The 16,734-nt window shown below is 37.6% G+C and overlaps 1 protein-coding gene across 3 annotated transcripts in view; it reads left to right on the top strand.

Moving 5' to 3' along the window:
• ARHGEF3 (Rho guanine nucleotide exchange factor 3) overlaps window positions 1-16,734 on the top strand; it is a 114,545-nt gene that overhangs the window by 28,632 nt on the left and 69,179 nt on the right. For all 3 annotated transcript variants that reach the window (XM_052678982.1, XM_052678984.1, XM_052678983.1), the window contains one exon: window positions 9,232-9,298. In XM_052678982.1, the coding sequence (XP_052534942.1) occupies window positions 9,232-9,298 (67 nt within the window). The remainder of the gene's footprint in view (window positions 1-9,231; window positions 9,299-16,734) is intronic.

Below are 16,734 nucleotides of genomic sequence, written 5' to 3'. Positions count from 1 at the left end.
CAAACCCCTCACAATTCAGGTGGAGAGATTGTTACAAATCATGAACTGTTTTGATGGAAAAAAAGATGCTGCATTAGTATGTATGATGATAATTTGTTCATATGTACAAGGGAAAATAGCTGAAAAAATATTTTCTTTGAAGGCAAATAATCTCTGGCACATTCATTACATATTTTTTCTGATATGAGTTACTGCTGTGAGCCGTATTATTCATAAAGATTTCATACATAACTGTGAAAAAACTTCAAAATTTTTTATAGAAATTAATTTCATTGGATCTTGTGTAGGAATGTTTTGGTACATATGACACAATTGAGTAGCACAGATGTTTTTTTTCCTCATGTTTTTTTTGAAGAACGGGTTATAGCAGTGTGATCTAGATAATCATATACTGAAATAATACATTATTTGGGCTCTTTATTTTTTCCTACAGCAAAAATAATCTTAAAAGTAATGAAAAAAGAGCATTGAACATTGAGTACTGGCAATAATTTTCCTTTGGACATGTGTAGAAGTGACGTTTCTTTCAAGATTTCTTTGCTTACAGCCTTCAGACATTGCTGCCTTTTGACCCTTAAGTACTTTCATTACATTTATTTTATGAGGCATTTTGAACCCATAATCTGGAGCCATAGGCCTGAAACTGTCATTTGACTTGGCCTTCTACCTCTAACAATATACAGTAATTAATTTGAAACAGATCCTAAGAATGCACCCAAAGTAATAGTTAATTCTTGACCTTGCTCCTCAGGCATTGTACTTCAGTCAGAAACCGCAGATGCAAAGCTACTAAATCCTTGTACTAATTATGAGATTTGTTATCGATTACCTTTAATAAGCTCAAAAAAGAAGGGCATAGGCCACCTTGCTTACAGGTGTGAGCAGACAACCTTTCCTTGAAAGGGATGAGAAAATGTCCTCCATTGATAAATCAATCAGAGATTTACTTTGCAGCATAATCCTATTTCCTGTCTGATCCACTGTTTTCATTTCACATATTAGTTCCTGTTTTTGTAGGAATTTAATTTATTTGGATGGTAAAAATAGGTGCTTTTGTCCATATAGATGTAGGTATAGATAAATTCATACATGGTGTATACATATAATGAAAAGTTAAAAATGGGTCTAAATCTCTCCATCTCATAAAATGCACTTCAATATATATATGTTGACCTGGACAAAACAAAGGATAATCATTTTCAGTGTAATTACTGATACTAATGTTAATTATGAATTACACGGTTGTGTATTTCTGACAAGATTATCAAAATTTCATGTATGGTCTTATAAGGTAGTGATGGGGGTGAAATTACTGCCTTGCAGCTGTTGTGTTTATCTACTAAAGACTAGAAAATAACTTCATTGTGCTGGTACAAGTAGAGATCACTGAACGTTTTCTGTCCTGAATTGATATTTTGAATGGAGCTTTCATGGAATCTTGGTTTGAGCAGGTCTTCCTCCACTGCCTTCAGGGTTTCTATAGTTACACTGATGGAAAAAATGTTCCCATAGGAACCCAACTGTGAATAATAACGAACAACTGAAAACATTTTGCTTTTGCATCTCAGGTTAAATAGTCCTTCAGAAATCATGGAAATAGTGAAACTTTCTGTTTTGCTTGATTGGTAGGAAGTCATCCTGCTCTTCTAAATGGAAAAGTGTGATTTTAGAGTAAACACAAAATCTGTTGCTAAAGTATCGTCCTCAGAACAATGGAGAATGCTAGAAACATTGGGTGTAAAATTTGCATTGGCTTCAAATATTTCAAGTTGAAAGAAACATTTGATACTGAAAAGTTACAACTTCCAATGTAACTTGTCATGTAAATAGGTTTACATATTTCTTGAAGATCAAACTCATGTTAGTTTTCTGACCTTGCTGTGCAATGGTGATCAATATCAAAAAGATCACATGGTACAGAACAGTATTTGATGACTTCAGTGTCTATTTATAAATCCCCTCAAAAACATCACTTGTTTTTTGCAGCAGTGAATTTGTCAGTGTTTGAATTAAATGGAATTTCTTAACATCACAGGATGCAATATTAGTTGAAGCTGGTTGTTATTACATCTAGTTCTCCTTGTTCATGTAAATTGGCCTTTGTGCAAATAGTTGCCTTGTTTTTATTTAATTCACTTCCATTCTGAACAAAAGGGGAACCAATCCAGTGTTTGTGATTGAAATAAACTTCTTAGCTTGAAAGCATTTTAGGGCTTTGTGCAGGGCTTTTCACTAAGACAAAATGCACGCGGAACTCCAAGAATGTATGGTGACAAAGAAGATTTATGGAGTTGCAACAAGCAGTGCAAACTGCTCAGCAGTAAAAAGGACTCTGCTGATTGTTTAAAAGATCTAAGAATTCAATGGAAGCTGAATAAGAATTGCGAATATCATTTTGTTAAATATGAGGAGAAGAAAGTTTTCTAAGCCTAGGTGCTGAGATTTGCACGTACAGATACTTAGGTGATTTAACAGACAGAATTAAGGTAAACATGAAGTACCTGGCGTAATTGCACTAGTTTTGGTGAGTGGCTACTGCACACTGAAACTAAATCATGGGCATGGTTTCATGCCCTTGGAAATGTTAGTTTATTATCTCCAGTGGTGAGATGTGTGTTGAAATCTCAAGAGGAGATAATCTGGTCTGTCTTTGCATCAAAATTACTGGAGCACTTGTTTTAAAACACTTCTTCGTGAAACAATAAACTTTCTCAGTAAAACAGCCATCTGAAGGTTGCAGCCAGTAACTTTCAGTTGCTCTCAGTAATTGATGGCATTTAATAAGAGCAGGTTTCCTTCCTTGGCTGACTGGCTTCATGCCATGTCCGTGAGAGGCAGGAGCGAAGACAGACCATCACACGGTGCTCTTTAGAAGGTAGACAGGAGTTCCTTTTGCTTAACACTGAACTCAACACAGACAAACCTCTAAGTTGACTATAGGCTTAAAAGCATAACAACTTGTTTTGACATTTTTGCTAGAAATGGATTTTTTGGGGGTCATTTTTAGTTGAAATTCAAGCTACAGTGGAGAAAACAAAGGTGCTAATGAGAGCATAAGCAAATAGGGTTCTACAGTCTAGTATTGGATTGCCTTGCATCCGAATGTTGTTTTAAGTAGCAGTGCCCTCTGTTTTCATTCCTCTGATCACTCTAACTGCGTGTTAGTGAGCCGCAGCTTTGCAGGAGTTCATGTTTACCTTCAGAAAGAGAGCCAGATGGTAGGGATCCAAACAATAAGGGTTTTCCATTCTTGTTATCAAGAACGTGGTGTGATAGCACTTGGATGATCATTTTGAGGCTGTTAGTAGCTTCTGTGTAGGCTAACAGGGAGAATGCTGTTTACAAACCACTGAGAATTCTTTGTCTGCTTTCTCGTGGCAAATATTTTTGTTTCTATCTAACCAGTAAGTGCCCAATCTTGCTAAATTGAGCGGATTTCGCAACATCTGGTTCCTGATGAGAACTTTCTTCTGTTTTGAAAACAAGATGGAATAGAATTCTGTTTCCTTGAACACGAATGTTGTGAGTTTGTGCCCGGAGGGTTGATTTTTCTGGCATTCTCACCATGGGGGCCATTCAGGCATTACCACTTGAGATTTTTTTTCCCATGGACTGGAGGATCTTATCTGCACGGCTGGGTGGAGATGAGCAAACATTTCTTTTTAATGAGTTGTTCTCTTTGTCAAGGGCTCAGCGTGTATCTGTGATACAGCAGTGGGATGGTGTAATGTCTAAAAAGTTATTATATGTGTTATTGAAATTTCATTTTCCAGCTATTATTGAAATACTATAGGAGTAATTTAGGCTGCTCATTCAAAGCCAGCCAGTGAGTAATCTTTCTAATCTTACATTTCACAATATTCACGAAGCAGTGATATTTACTTAAAGAAATACAGGACAGGGTGCCCTTCCAAGTCCCCGGCATTAACGCAGCTACCCTGTGTCAAACAGCCAAAACAGCTGTGTCCTTCTGCTGGCTGGTAGCCAGGGTCTGCTTCTATTTCAGCTGTGAGTAGAGTTCATGTATGTCAAGGGGGTGATTCTGTAGTGATGTATCTCAAATGTAATTTATTGCATTAACCTTCAGTAAAAAATGAATGAATGAATGATGTTAGCAGCTTGACATCAAGCATGTGCTTCTTCAGAAGTTGAAATATTAGATCATTAGTAATCTGATTTTTAGATCAAAATATCTAACTTAGTCATTTGATTTTTTTTTTTTTCTTCTTTATTATATCAATCTTAATCTTGACAGGATGTACAAATAAATGCAGAAATGGAGAGATGTTCTGTAGTTTCTTTGACATTTTGCAGTGCTGTGCATTGATTCGTTGTACAAACAAATGTATTCTGAAGTAAGCATGGAAAAAGAGTAGGTGTGGTACAGCTCACTGGTACCTGCTTCAGTTATGCAGGCTTTCATCTTTCAGTGTATACCCAGATTCACTGAGGCTGTTTTTCTTTCTTAATGCTTGTGAGACTCAGCTCTTGATTGTAGGAGCAGAAGATTATGTCAGCATTCAGAAAGTCAACACTGCTACTGAAAATCCTTCATCTGCTTTTTTCCTTGGTGGATATTTTTGTTTCTCTGAAGATAGTAACTATCCAATCTTCCTTATCTAAGGGGAGAGTTCTTTCCAGTTATCTGGCGGTTGGTTGTATGGAAGCTCGAATTGCTCATGTCTGCAGAATTAATCCTTGATAAACTGAACATCAACCCAGTCACTGTGAGATGTTGCCTTTAGGAAGAAGAGTGTATCGTGTAAAATCTCCATAGGAATTTAAATGCTAGTCAGACAAATTCTGCTGTATTAGATTTGTTTTTTTTTCCTTTCAGAGAACAAAATAAATTTTACATAATATTTTTATTAAGAAGATGAATCCATGTTTTTTTTTCTTTTTGTTGTGTTCAGTACTTTCTCTAGGTTGAGCTAATGATAGTACAAAGAGCAGTTCTGAACGTGAGGAATGATTTGTCATTTAACTGCATTTTGGGTAAAATATTCACAGCTGTTGTAACAACCTTTATTTTTGCAGTTTGAGAACAATTTTTACTTAGCAGAGTTTTTCTCTAAGTGTTTTGAGCTTTCATTTTTTAGCTGAGTATTCATTTGGATTTGTGAAATGCACTTTTATCTCCAAGCAGAGGCAGCAGCTGAGTATTATAAACACATACTTGGATATTTGTATCTAAAAGCTGTGGTAGTCAGTGCTGTGTGTGCAGAGAGACTGCAGGATCAGACGAAGATGCAAGTTGCATGAGCTTACTGTAAACTAACATAAATCCTTCATTTTATCTCATCAAGACTCAAAATAGGTAATGCTGTTTAATTTTTTTTTCTTCTTCAGTAAAGCAATAACTTTACAACACTGGGTGGATATTTTTAGTCTTCAGATTCCTTTGTACTTAGCACTTATTGCAGTGATGTTACCAACCTCCAGCACAGCACAGGTTGTGCACAACGCGCAGTGATTATCCTGGGAGCCACACTCTGTCTGCAGCTCTCAGTAAAAGCACCTTCGTCCAACTGATATTTTTATTGTGTCTATTTGTAGTATCTGTGTATGGGAACCTAAATAGCCAATCCTGCATATATTAAGGACAGAAGCATTATTTAACGACTTAGTTCTTTTCTAACCATTGTCAACAAACATTTGGGGTATGTGGCTGGGTTTTGTCCTGAGTTTTGTGTGGCAGGAATAGTTATGGTTCATACTCAGCTTTGGCGCTGATCTGCTCTGTGGATGTTACTGCTGATGGTCACAGGTGAGAAGAGAAGAACTGAAGTTTTACTAAGTTCCAAGACAGAATTGCTAGGTATATAATTACTAAACAAACAAATATAGCAATCAGTTTTTGCAAAACCATTTAAAGGAAGATCAAGCCATTTTCAGACAAGCATTTCTGATGATGCTGGATTAATGTGAATTTCAGTTTTGTTTTTTTTTTTTTTTTTTCTGAATGCAGGCAGCACATGGGACAACATAAACCTTTTGTAAGCCAAATAATATTTACTTTGGTCTTGATGGAAATGCATCTTTATTTTTGAAACAGTGCTCTCCACTGAACACCAGTGGACATCCTTAACCTTGTATAATAATACTTTATCAGAATTTATGGCAGCATCTTGTTTCTATTGTATCCAAACTTCTCTAGTATATACTTTGTTTCAGGAAAGAAAACAAGACTTTGATTGATTATAATAGGCCTCCTGAACTATAGAAATTGGCTCCTGTGTCCCTATAGTCTCTGTGTTTACTGCATGTTTAATTCAGTGGCTCTTTCTCTCCAGCCTTTTGTGCATCAGAGACTACAAAACAGTTTTTAGAAGCATTTTGGTTAAAGACAGAGCCATAGCTTACAGATCATTACCAGTGTCAAAAGATTCAGCAGCATAAATGCTTTGTCCAGTAAGATTTCAAGCTATCCTTACTGCACAGCAGAATCCTAGAAAGCTAGCAGACACAGGAGTCAACACAGGGCCTTCAATACACTTAATGATGCAGCATTCTTATTAACAACACATAAAATCTAATGGTTATCCGAAAATAGAACCTTGCAGTTGCTTTGTGTTTAAAATATCAATTAATAGAATGTTTCTTTAATTACCTTATACACTATTGCAATTCAGTGAAGAGTTATCCTTCCAGTAAACAGAATATTCTTCAAAGTAGGGCGCTATAGAAAAAGAGAATATTTTACAAAGTCTGCAGTTGTCCAATTGTTTTCCAGTATAGTTCTCACTGATTGCTAGACAGCTGGGAGGGCAGATCAAAATAACTTTCAGACAGTGATGGAGCAAATTGAGAGCTGCACATGAGGTCTTGGTTTTGCTAGAACTCTACTTTATTATTTGAGGTATATTTGGGAACCAGAAGTTGTGCTTTACCTGACTTTGATTTAGGGGTGTGTTCAACTGAAAAGTGCTGGCTCAGGACGCTGGCCGTGACACATGATTGCAATTAGCTGAGGTGGTTTCTAGCCATGGGAGGGATGAGACTTCTAGAACAGTCTGTTAGTAAGACGAAGAGTCCTTCTGTAGTTTCAAGGTAGACTATATGAAATGGTTGACAGGAAATTAGAGTTGATGTTTTCACTATTCTGCCCATGCTTAGACGTTGAATACCCCAGTGAAGTTTTCCTGGGCCAGTGTTGGGACCCAAGGGAGCAACTTTTCTGACTCTCACGTACCATCCTGCATTTTGAAAGGCTTCTGTCAACCTGCATAATGATTTGCAGCCTGATTAAAGGCTCTCACAAGTACAAAACCAATTTTATTGCTTTCTTTTTATTTGAAAGTGGTTTCTTTGTATCATTTATGGGGATCATATTTTTGAATGAATTTTGGATGGAGTAGAAAGTAAGGAAGTAACAGACCGGTCATGTGTATGGAAGTGAAAGTTTTTAAGAAATGATTTAAGGCAGCCTATTCAGTGAGTATATGTGATAAATGAGTCCAACTCTTAAGTCTAATTTCTTCTGTTCAGGAGAGGGTTGTACATCTAGAATGAAAAAGCAGTTAGCAGAGAGTTTTGATACACCCTATAAGTATCAGGCCATAAGTCTTGGAGGACCCGCAGTGATAGATGGCTTTTACTAGCAAAGCACACTTTTTCTTAAAACTGTTTGTTGGATATTTCAGGCTCTTTAATAATTATAGCCTTAAATTGCTTTTAAATAAGATATAGCTTTAAATGGCTTTAAACAGAAAGAAATCTAGAAAAAGCAAACAATGCTCCTTGGAAAATTGGAGTCTGGTTCTAGTCTGAGATCATTTGTGCCTGCTGCTGGACAAAATGGATGCAAAACACTGTTAGAATGATCAATAATCTGTGTAACTTCTTGTTGTTGATCACATTCTTTTCTTCTCATAATGCAGTTAGAGTTCCACTGAGGATCTTGGGTTAGAAATTGAATTTCTTAATATTTTAACTTGGAAAGATGTAGTAGGAGAACTCAGTTGGACAGTCATCGTAAGTCTGCGATGTATACCGCAGTGTGCTTGAAATATTGGTGGTGTTTGTGGCTGGCTGGCTACTAGAGTGAAACCTGAGAATATTAACGCCAAGGCTGGAGTTCCACCTCAGTTGTTGTGATTATAGTATATCACGTTATTTGCATTGTGTTAACATCTAAAAATGTCTACTGCGACCTCAGCTCTATGACGTATCGTATGTAATATGAAAATGTCCATACATGCAGTATTTTACACCAAATATTTTACATCTGAATAGAGGAGACAGAAAACTAAGACAGGGATGATTACTGCTGTCCTGACACTGCAGGACTTGGGGCACAGTGTGTTGAAGTCCCTCAGGAACTGTGAAGAGCAGAAGCTGCTCCCAGATCTTTCATGTTAGTCTAGCGCTTGAAGTGCAGAAACATCTGTCCTGTTATTGTTGGATGGAGAGAAGGTTTGACAGGCAGCCATTTAATTTGTTGTTTTTTAACCAGGTGCGCGTATTCCTGTAATTTAAATAATTGCATGGTTTGAGTTGCAGTGTGCTTGGCACTTAAGCCTTGCCACCGAACTGTGCGTTGGTTTGGTCAGCTTCAGCAGGTCAGCCAAGCTTTGATCTGACTTCATGTGTAAAGCCTCAGCAATGTTTGCCTACCTTAGCAGAATCATTTAAGATCTTACTTCGGGATCTTAATGGGTGAAAAGCGCTCGTTAAGAGTGAAGTGGATAATATGGTTACTTTTCAGAAATAATTGTACAGTGATAATTATAGGGTAGGAAGAATGTTTTGAATGAGTAAAACCTGAAGTCAGCTCCTCTAGTTGTTCGCATCACACATGGCTATGGCTAGCTTGCTTTGCATGGTGCTTGGCAAAGCCTTGCTGTTTTGGGGCCCTTTGGTGGCCACCTAGCAGAGCTGTATGTGCACAGCCTGCGTCACCTGGCGCAACTGCGGCCTCAGCAGCACACAGGGTCAGGGCTGTCTCTGCTTGTTGGAAATCAGAGTGATGCAAAGTTCTGCCAGACATCAAGTCGGTGCGTCTCTGAAGGCTTGTAAGGCTGCCATGTCCCTTAGCTCTCCATCTAAATTGAAATGTTTGTCTGAACTGAAGAGAGAAGCCTGTCAGGAGTACAGCCAAGGAAATCTAAGGTGTCTCAGTAGCTGAATTCTGTTTTTTTTTTCTCCTCTGTTGTCACTCCATTTTTAATGTAGAAAACATGACAGCTAAAAATGTAATTGGTAAATGCTTTTCCTTGTTTCATTCTGCAGGCCAAAACAACAGCAACAGAGCAATTTTTCCTTGTTTCCTTCTGCTAAAGGCTGGAATTTCAGAGGGGTAAGTTTGATGTTTTAATACCTTTTTCCTGCTTCATCCTATTGCTGTGTGACTTAGCTGTTGAAGTATAATCTGTGAGTGCTGAAATCATGGCAGAACAGCAGAATAAAAATCTTTCATTTTGTGACCTTCCACAGTGCTTTCTAAAAAACCCAGGTTTTGTTTATGCGATTGGTTGATTTACTAAGAAGTATTTGGGGAGACAATTTAGTGTAACCAGTTTAATGTGAAGTAAAATTGATTTGTTTTCGTATTTGAGAATTATTCAGCAAGACTGAAGTGACTTATACTATTTTTTGATTTTTTAAATTCTTTTTTTTTTAACTACAGTGTAGATGTTTGTAGAATTACTGGAAACTTGAATATCTCAATTTTGCAGAAGTACAGGTGCTAGCAGAAATTACCTGGATTTCTTACAAGGTTGGAGAGAATAGATTTTATTTCTGATTTGTTGGTTGGCTGAGCAAGGCCATCTGCACGCATGTGCACTCCCACAACAGCAGAATGAAAAGATGTCTGAAAAAGCAAAGCAAATGAAACTGAAAACTTTGATATATTTTTAGCAGTATCAGACAATTTTTCCATGTCTGTTTCAGGTCGGAGGTGTAGTGCTAACACAGGTCAATCGTTTTCAAGTCTCTCTGTTGAAACAGAGCCTTCTACTTGATCTACTGAAAAGCCTAAGGTGGTAGTTTTCAAATGGCAAGAGTATTTGCCATGTGTGTAAGTGCTGTAGCTTGGGATACAGTCTAGGAGTCACTATGTGTTGCATCTGAGGAGTAGTGTTTCTGTAATCTTTAAGTCAAAATAAGGGTTTTTCTGCCTTGCAAAATTCATTTTCTATAATAATAAATTACCACTACCTGTAATGAGAACTGACTTGCACTGAACCTAACAAATTTATATTCAGGAGAGCATGTAAATATGCTTTCTTTGAGCTTCTTCAACAAAGCATTTAAGTAAGAAGATGTTATTGAAATGTGTTGTTGAAAGAATAAATGACATGTATAAGATGTACTGATCTGTGCTGGTCATGATATGATAAACGTTGCTGAAACTAGAAATATTTTTCACAGTATCTGATCCTGACTTGGGTATTTTTAAGTAGAGCTCCCACTATTGCTTATTGTGAAAAGGATCTTCAAACTGCTTCCTTCTTGTATAGAAATGAGGATGTGTGGGAGTTGTCTGCCTTGTTATTTTTAAGGAGACTTAGGGGACACTAACACTTCTAGTTCCATAGCTTTAATATTTCATAAAATGCATTGTAATGGGCGGTTGAAGAGAATTATCCAAAATAAAGAACTGCATATGGGGAAGAAGCTGTAGCAGTTGTTCCCTGAATCTGTTCAGATGCTGAAGCTGAGGCAGCTGAGCTCTGGACCAGAGAGCTCGGTCTCTGCTGACTTCTTCAGGGTGTCAGCATCAGCTTTGCTTGGATGGGTGGAAAAAGTGTGTTATGGAAAACGCAGTGAGCAGACTTCAGGTCACAAAGGTTTTGGTATGGATGGTTAGTGATAAAAGATCGTCCTTGATATCTTTTCTTAAGCAAGTATAAGATCTTGTTGGGTAAATGAGCTACGTTAATATTGACAGTGGATCAGTGCCATTCTTGAGTGAAACAAACAAAACTGCTGAGATGACTTATTCATAGCTATGCTTTTTAAAAACATCTGTGCTGTTTCTGTACTGCAGACTGTAATGCGAGATCATTTCAACAGTCACAATAAAACAGAAGGTTATGATGTTTTATGAGTTTACCTGTCCTCACTTTGCAGTTGGATCACTGGTTTAGCATGTCTGTATCTCATGCTGATTAAGTGGGCTTGTTAAAGCATCAGCGAGCAAACACCAACGTAAACCTCAAAGAAAGATAAGAGGGCCCAGATACTTAACTTTTACCAAGGGGAAACTCCTCTGCGCTTCTGTCTTCCTCTCTGTGCTTAAACGTGTTTATTCATTTTCCATTTTAAGGTGTTCTTTTGAATCTCATGGTTTGATTTCCTCTGTGGGAATTTCCATATCAAGATGATACCATTTATGTTTCTGCCAGTGCTGTTTAAGATAACAGTAGCAACTATTTCCAGAAGGCTAAGCAGTGTTCCATGTGACAGCAGTGAGCTGATTATGGTTTTCTTTTGTTTTTTTTTTTTTTCTTTTTCAAAGGGTCTGACATAATTCTTGTTTTGATGAGATTTAGGCTTAAAAGTACCAAGCAATGCAATCTCTGAGGTGTGTAGTGCTCCTGCATATATTCACAGTGCATCTGATTAATTTGCTCTCTGAAGAGATTGCACTGTCAGGTGCCCAGCAAACAGTGTTCTAGTGGAAAGGTATTTATGGAGTGAATTGTAGTTTCAGAGAGGAAGAAACACTGAACCTGTGGAGGGAGATAAGAATATCACAAACTTGGCACAAGTGTAATTGGAAAACCAGAACACAGGACCCTAGCTGGTGGATGTGGTACTTGGAGTATAAGAGAAACAAGACAAAGGAAGATGCTGGCTGCAGGATTGGAGAGAAAAAGAGGAGGAAGCTGAACTTTGGAAGAGAGAGAACCATGATGGAGAAAGCAGTAAAAGATGTAGTGACAGTGTGAGAGAGTAGAGAGGGATATGAAGGAAGGCTAGAGTGTGTGAAAGCAGATACACAGGTGTGGAAACAAGGAGAAACAAATGAAAAACAGAAGCATCCTGTATTTGTGCAATCATGCACCTATAGGTGGGAGATAGGAGAATTAAAGCTTCTTTTCTTCTTCTTAAGTTATGATACAGCCTTGAGTCATGTGCCTGTGTGCTGTGTTATCCATAGTAAATGCAGTCAAGCTTATTTGTACATACCTGAATTTGTGAAGCCTGAGAATCTCTCGTAAGGAGTCTCAGATTTTAACTGCTTTGTCTATCTCCCCTCCTGCTGCCTCAAAATCACTACTTCTGGTTTCACCAGCAGGATAATTTTCTAGAGTGCCTTAATTATATGAGTGATGGACTCATGCTACTAAAAGCCTTTAAGTGACTTACTTCTTCCTAATGATCTATTTAGATGTATTTACAAGAGTGGTCTGTTGCAGCCCTGCTGATATGGCTCTTCGGGTGGCTGTGAAGGAACTGCAGTCAAAAGAAAAGCAGTTACCTGGTTAATGAGAACTGCCAGGTTTGGAGCAGAGGATGCTGCTTTTGTCTGTGCTTATCATTGATTTTCCTCTATACTGCTCCACAAAGAGCTAGCATCACTTCCTGTGTATTTTAAACAGATGTCTGAACCATTATGCTTGTTTCTCTTTTATTCCTCCTACAGTAACTTTAGTGCTAAAAATAAATCAGTAGCAAAATCTAAACCAATATTTTCTACTTGAGACATTTTGAGATGTTTGGTGTGTGGTTGTCTAAAGGCTGAAGATTTACTGCAACTGCGCTTCTTCATATCTCCTTGTTTTCTGTTTCCTTTTTGGTTTTGCAAAAGCTTCTAACTAAACTGCAGATATGGTCATCAGGGAGGGAAGCTGGTATAATTTATGAGAAGCTTGACATAAAAATGTGCTAAGCTTGCTGAAGGTCAATTTTAGGTTAGTAAGTGGTTTCCTTGCTAATTTTGTTTCAGGTATGTGTGTGGGGAGAAAAGATGTATTTCATGCCAAATGGGAAGAATTCCTCACTTTTCAGACAGTATTTGCAAAACTGTGTGTGTGTTTTGTGCAGGCTGGCAGACTTCATTTGTTCCCTTCAGGGTACATGACTATATAAGGTGCAGGTTCCTAAGAGAGAACTTCTTTTTTTCCTGGTTTTAACTTGATGATTAATTATATAAATTACATAATCATGTACCACTGCAGAAAACACCTCTTGCTTCTGGATTCTGACTGGTTCTATTCAATTGAGTACCAGTGGGTACAGACATTGCTTACACAGTAAAGTTACCCATAGCAGAGGCTGTTACGGTATCAGACAGGCCTTTAGTTGGACTTGTTGAAGAAAACTTATCAGCTAATGTCTGTAGATTAAACATGCTTCAGTACCATTATCTTGTAGTGAAGTATGAACAATATAAGACCAATTAATTTTCTAAGACATGTTATTATATGCATTAAAAAGCACGATTATGTTTTTTTCTCTTTTTTAATGCACTTGCATTTTGCAGACACAATTTCAATAGTTTCCTCCTTGGAGCAAGCAAAGTGTTTCTTGTGTATAATGCCATTGTGCAGAAGGAGGGGGCTGCTCTGCCAGGGGCAGTGCTGTTGGTATCCCTGCTCCTTGTGCCTGCTCTCACTGTGTGCTTGTGTATTTCCCTCTGTCGACAGTCCTCTGATTTTTTCCTAATGTTTTGCAGCTTGCTAAGGAAATAGTAGGTGGATTCTTGATCTCTGATCCGTTTCACCTCTCTTCGAAAAGAAAATTCCCCATTTCTTTTTCTTCTTTCTAAGAGATGACGTATACTTGTGCTCTGCTTGCTCCTATTAGATCCCTCCCCCTTTCTTCTTTCAGTGGGACTGCAAACTCCTCCACTTCAGAGTTTAATTGCTTTAGCACTTCCCCTCCTTTAGTCTTAGTTCAGGATTTCTTTTATCCTGATTTTGTGGAGGGACTGTTGTGCTTCTGTCAGTGTTCAGGCCAGAATGCCTCTGATATCTGGTATTAGCAGTGGTAAGAAGCAATTCTGTAAGTCTTTCTGCATTAGTGTCTTAGAAGACGGATACTGTAAACATCACGCCTGCATTACAGGTTCAGTAGAAGTAGATTTCCTCTGTAGTCTTGCAGTTCATTCTTTGTAGATTTGCAGGGGTGGGGAAACTTTAAACTCTTACAGCAGCAACATTGGAGACAATAAGAGCATTAGAAATCTCTATCCATGATGTATTTGTAGTTCAGGAGACTAGAGCTCATAAATTCTCAAAGCATACACCTTGGATGCTGGGTTTTTTTTACTATTAAGAGAGTTGGCTTTGATGTCTTCCCGGTTTAACCTATGGGCGGAGCTTTAAATATTTTAGTTTATTATTGGTTTTGTTTTTGAGCAAACCATTGGAGCTGTTGTTGATTAGTCACAAGGCTAATTTTTCTTGGAACAGCAAGGTTTATGTTGGCAAAAAAATAGAGATGCTATCAGAAATTCATTGTGTGGCTTTTGCGTAACTGGATCATAGTCATGTCAGAAAATCAGAATGTTTTATTCCAGCAAAACATGATTTGTAAGTGAGTTCTTAGACCTGTGATAAATGGCTGCATCCTTTTGAAGGACCAGTGGGATGTGTATGTGACAAAGTTCTTCTCATACAGCAGTGCTGCAGAAATCTTGTGTTGAGTAGACTCATAGGCTTTTTACATCTGCAAGACATCATTTGCATTGTAGAAGGTATGCATTACATTTATTATATCTTGGATTTATTCAAATTAATATCGTCAGTTTATAAATAATATATCTCTTTTTTCAAGTTTTGTTATATTTGCATGTTATATTTTCACAGAATAGATATTTTCTGGAAATATGCTGTATGCAGCCACTTTATTAACGCTGTGGGACTTTGTTTTATGGATCTCTCAAAGTGTTTTGTAACAAGTTTATTTTTGTTCTGGGTGTGATTTGTTATTTATAGGAGAAGTATTTTGCGAGTGCTATAAACCTGTTATACCAACTCTGTTGCACATACAAACAGTACTGAGCTAGAAGCCATGTGTGATAAAGCAGAAAGGTCCAGTTGTCGTTCTCCTAGGCCTAGTTTGATGTTCTGTTATATAGCAGATTTCCTGCCTTTAATCATAGTTTGGGTGTTACCTTGTACTCCTGCTGTCATTTACTGTTCTTTTCTTTGTTCAACAGCAGATGAACTTGACCTGTGCTCAATTTAACCCACACCAAACTCTGCCCACTTCTTTGTATTTGTTTCTCCCCACCCCAGCAGTGACTGCTTTTTGAGAACACGTGATGTGAAATTTCCTATAACTGTATTTCAGAAACTTTCATTGTAATGGTTAGCAGCGTGGTGCTGTTTTCCATCTGAACTTCATAGCATTTTGTTTGAGAAAACAGCTTTTTAGAAACAAATTTGAAATATAAGTTGGCGTTTTAATTGTTACATTGTTTCAGAATAGCAATTTTAATTTAAAATAAATATTGGGCAGAATGGCTGTACTAATGATGATGCATCCAGTAGAACTTGATGCCATAGCAACCTGTTTGTTCTTCTAACCAAATAATTGTGAAGGTCTGTTGTTCAGTTTCCCAGTGCTCTTAGGTGTAAAAATGGTCAGTGATCAATATGAATTTGTTGTAAAAACTTCCGGTTTGTCAGCGCTTAAATTAGTTTTAAAGTAAATAAATGGGATATGCGTTTGTAAATGGTTGAAAAATCACCATCTACTGAAACAGCTGGGAAGTCCTCAGTGCTGCAGTAGAGGTTTCCTTCAGTTCTGTGGCTCTCCATCAGGTTCCACAGGTTGTGATCTACATTGTCAAGTTGTATCTATGGCAGAAATCTATTCAAAGTCCTGTAAGGAGTGAAGGAGAAGGGAATCCTAGGAAGAACTGAAAGAGCTTGTAAGAACTTGGGAGCTGATGATGGGGAAGGAAGTGGAGTTCCTTCTGTTGTTCTCAACAGAAAGAGAAGCATTCTGGAATGGATGAAGCATTCTGAGTGGGTTTTTTGGTACCCACTCCACCAGTTTGTTCTTCCTAACTACTGAAGTGTTTCAACGGCCAGGTTTGTTGTAAGACATCTCAATCTTAGAATGAATCCTAGTTATGTATAAAATAAACATGAGCACAAGATTCTTACTGAAAGCTAATGCTATTTTCTGTGTCCAGTAAGCACAGAGCAGTTCATAAATAAAGCTGTCTTTAAAATCTGGCACATGCCTAGTAAGAGCAACGTGATAGTGGTCTTTTAATATCTTGCTAAATTCATTCAAGGCCTATAAGCACTGCTTATAACACGAACCTAATGTGATTTGAGATAAGATTTCAAAACTCTTAAAATGCACATTTATAAACATTGATTACATTGCCTTTGATTAAAAAAGTATACAATGGTGCAGTCACTCTAGATGGTGATTAATTGTAAAATTTTTTTCAGAGTTAACTTTAGCATCCCTTAATCACGTAACAGTTAGAAAACAGCTTCAACCTGTGCCAACAGCCTTTGGAAAGCTTTTGACTTTTCCAAATACTGTTTCAAGTTTTCAGTGATTAACAACCTTAAATATTCTCACAAATGTGCTCTAAGTTTCAGCTGTGTCTTCATCCAAAGCAGACTGATAGCCTTGTGAAACAGTCATGAAATGAGGGCAGTTATGGACCCATTCTAGGAAGGTTAGTTTGCACAACACCACTGAAAGCAGAAGATGAGAGACCTTCCATATTTACGATAAAGAAATATGAATAGAATCATTTTTATTTGGGGCTGCCTCCGCAGAAATTTTTAGGTCTCAAGAGTCTTGGGG

Source organism: Tympanuchus pallidicinctus, unplaced genomic scaffold (genome assembly GCF_026119805.1).
Source record: "Tympanuchus pallidicinctus isolate F22 unplaced genomic scaffold, pur_lepc_1.0 scaffold17, whole genome shotgun sequence".
In the NCBI taxonomy this organism is placed as follows: Eukaryota; Metazoa; Chordata; class Aves; order Galliformes; family Phasianidae; genus Tympanuchus; species Tympanuchus pallidicinctus.
The sequence above is the reverse complement of the archived record's forward strand: the minus strand, read 5'-3'. Positions and strand labels throughout refer to the sequence as shown.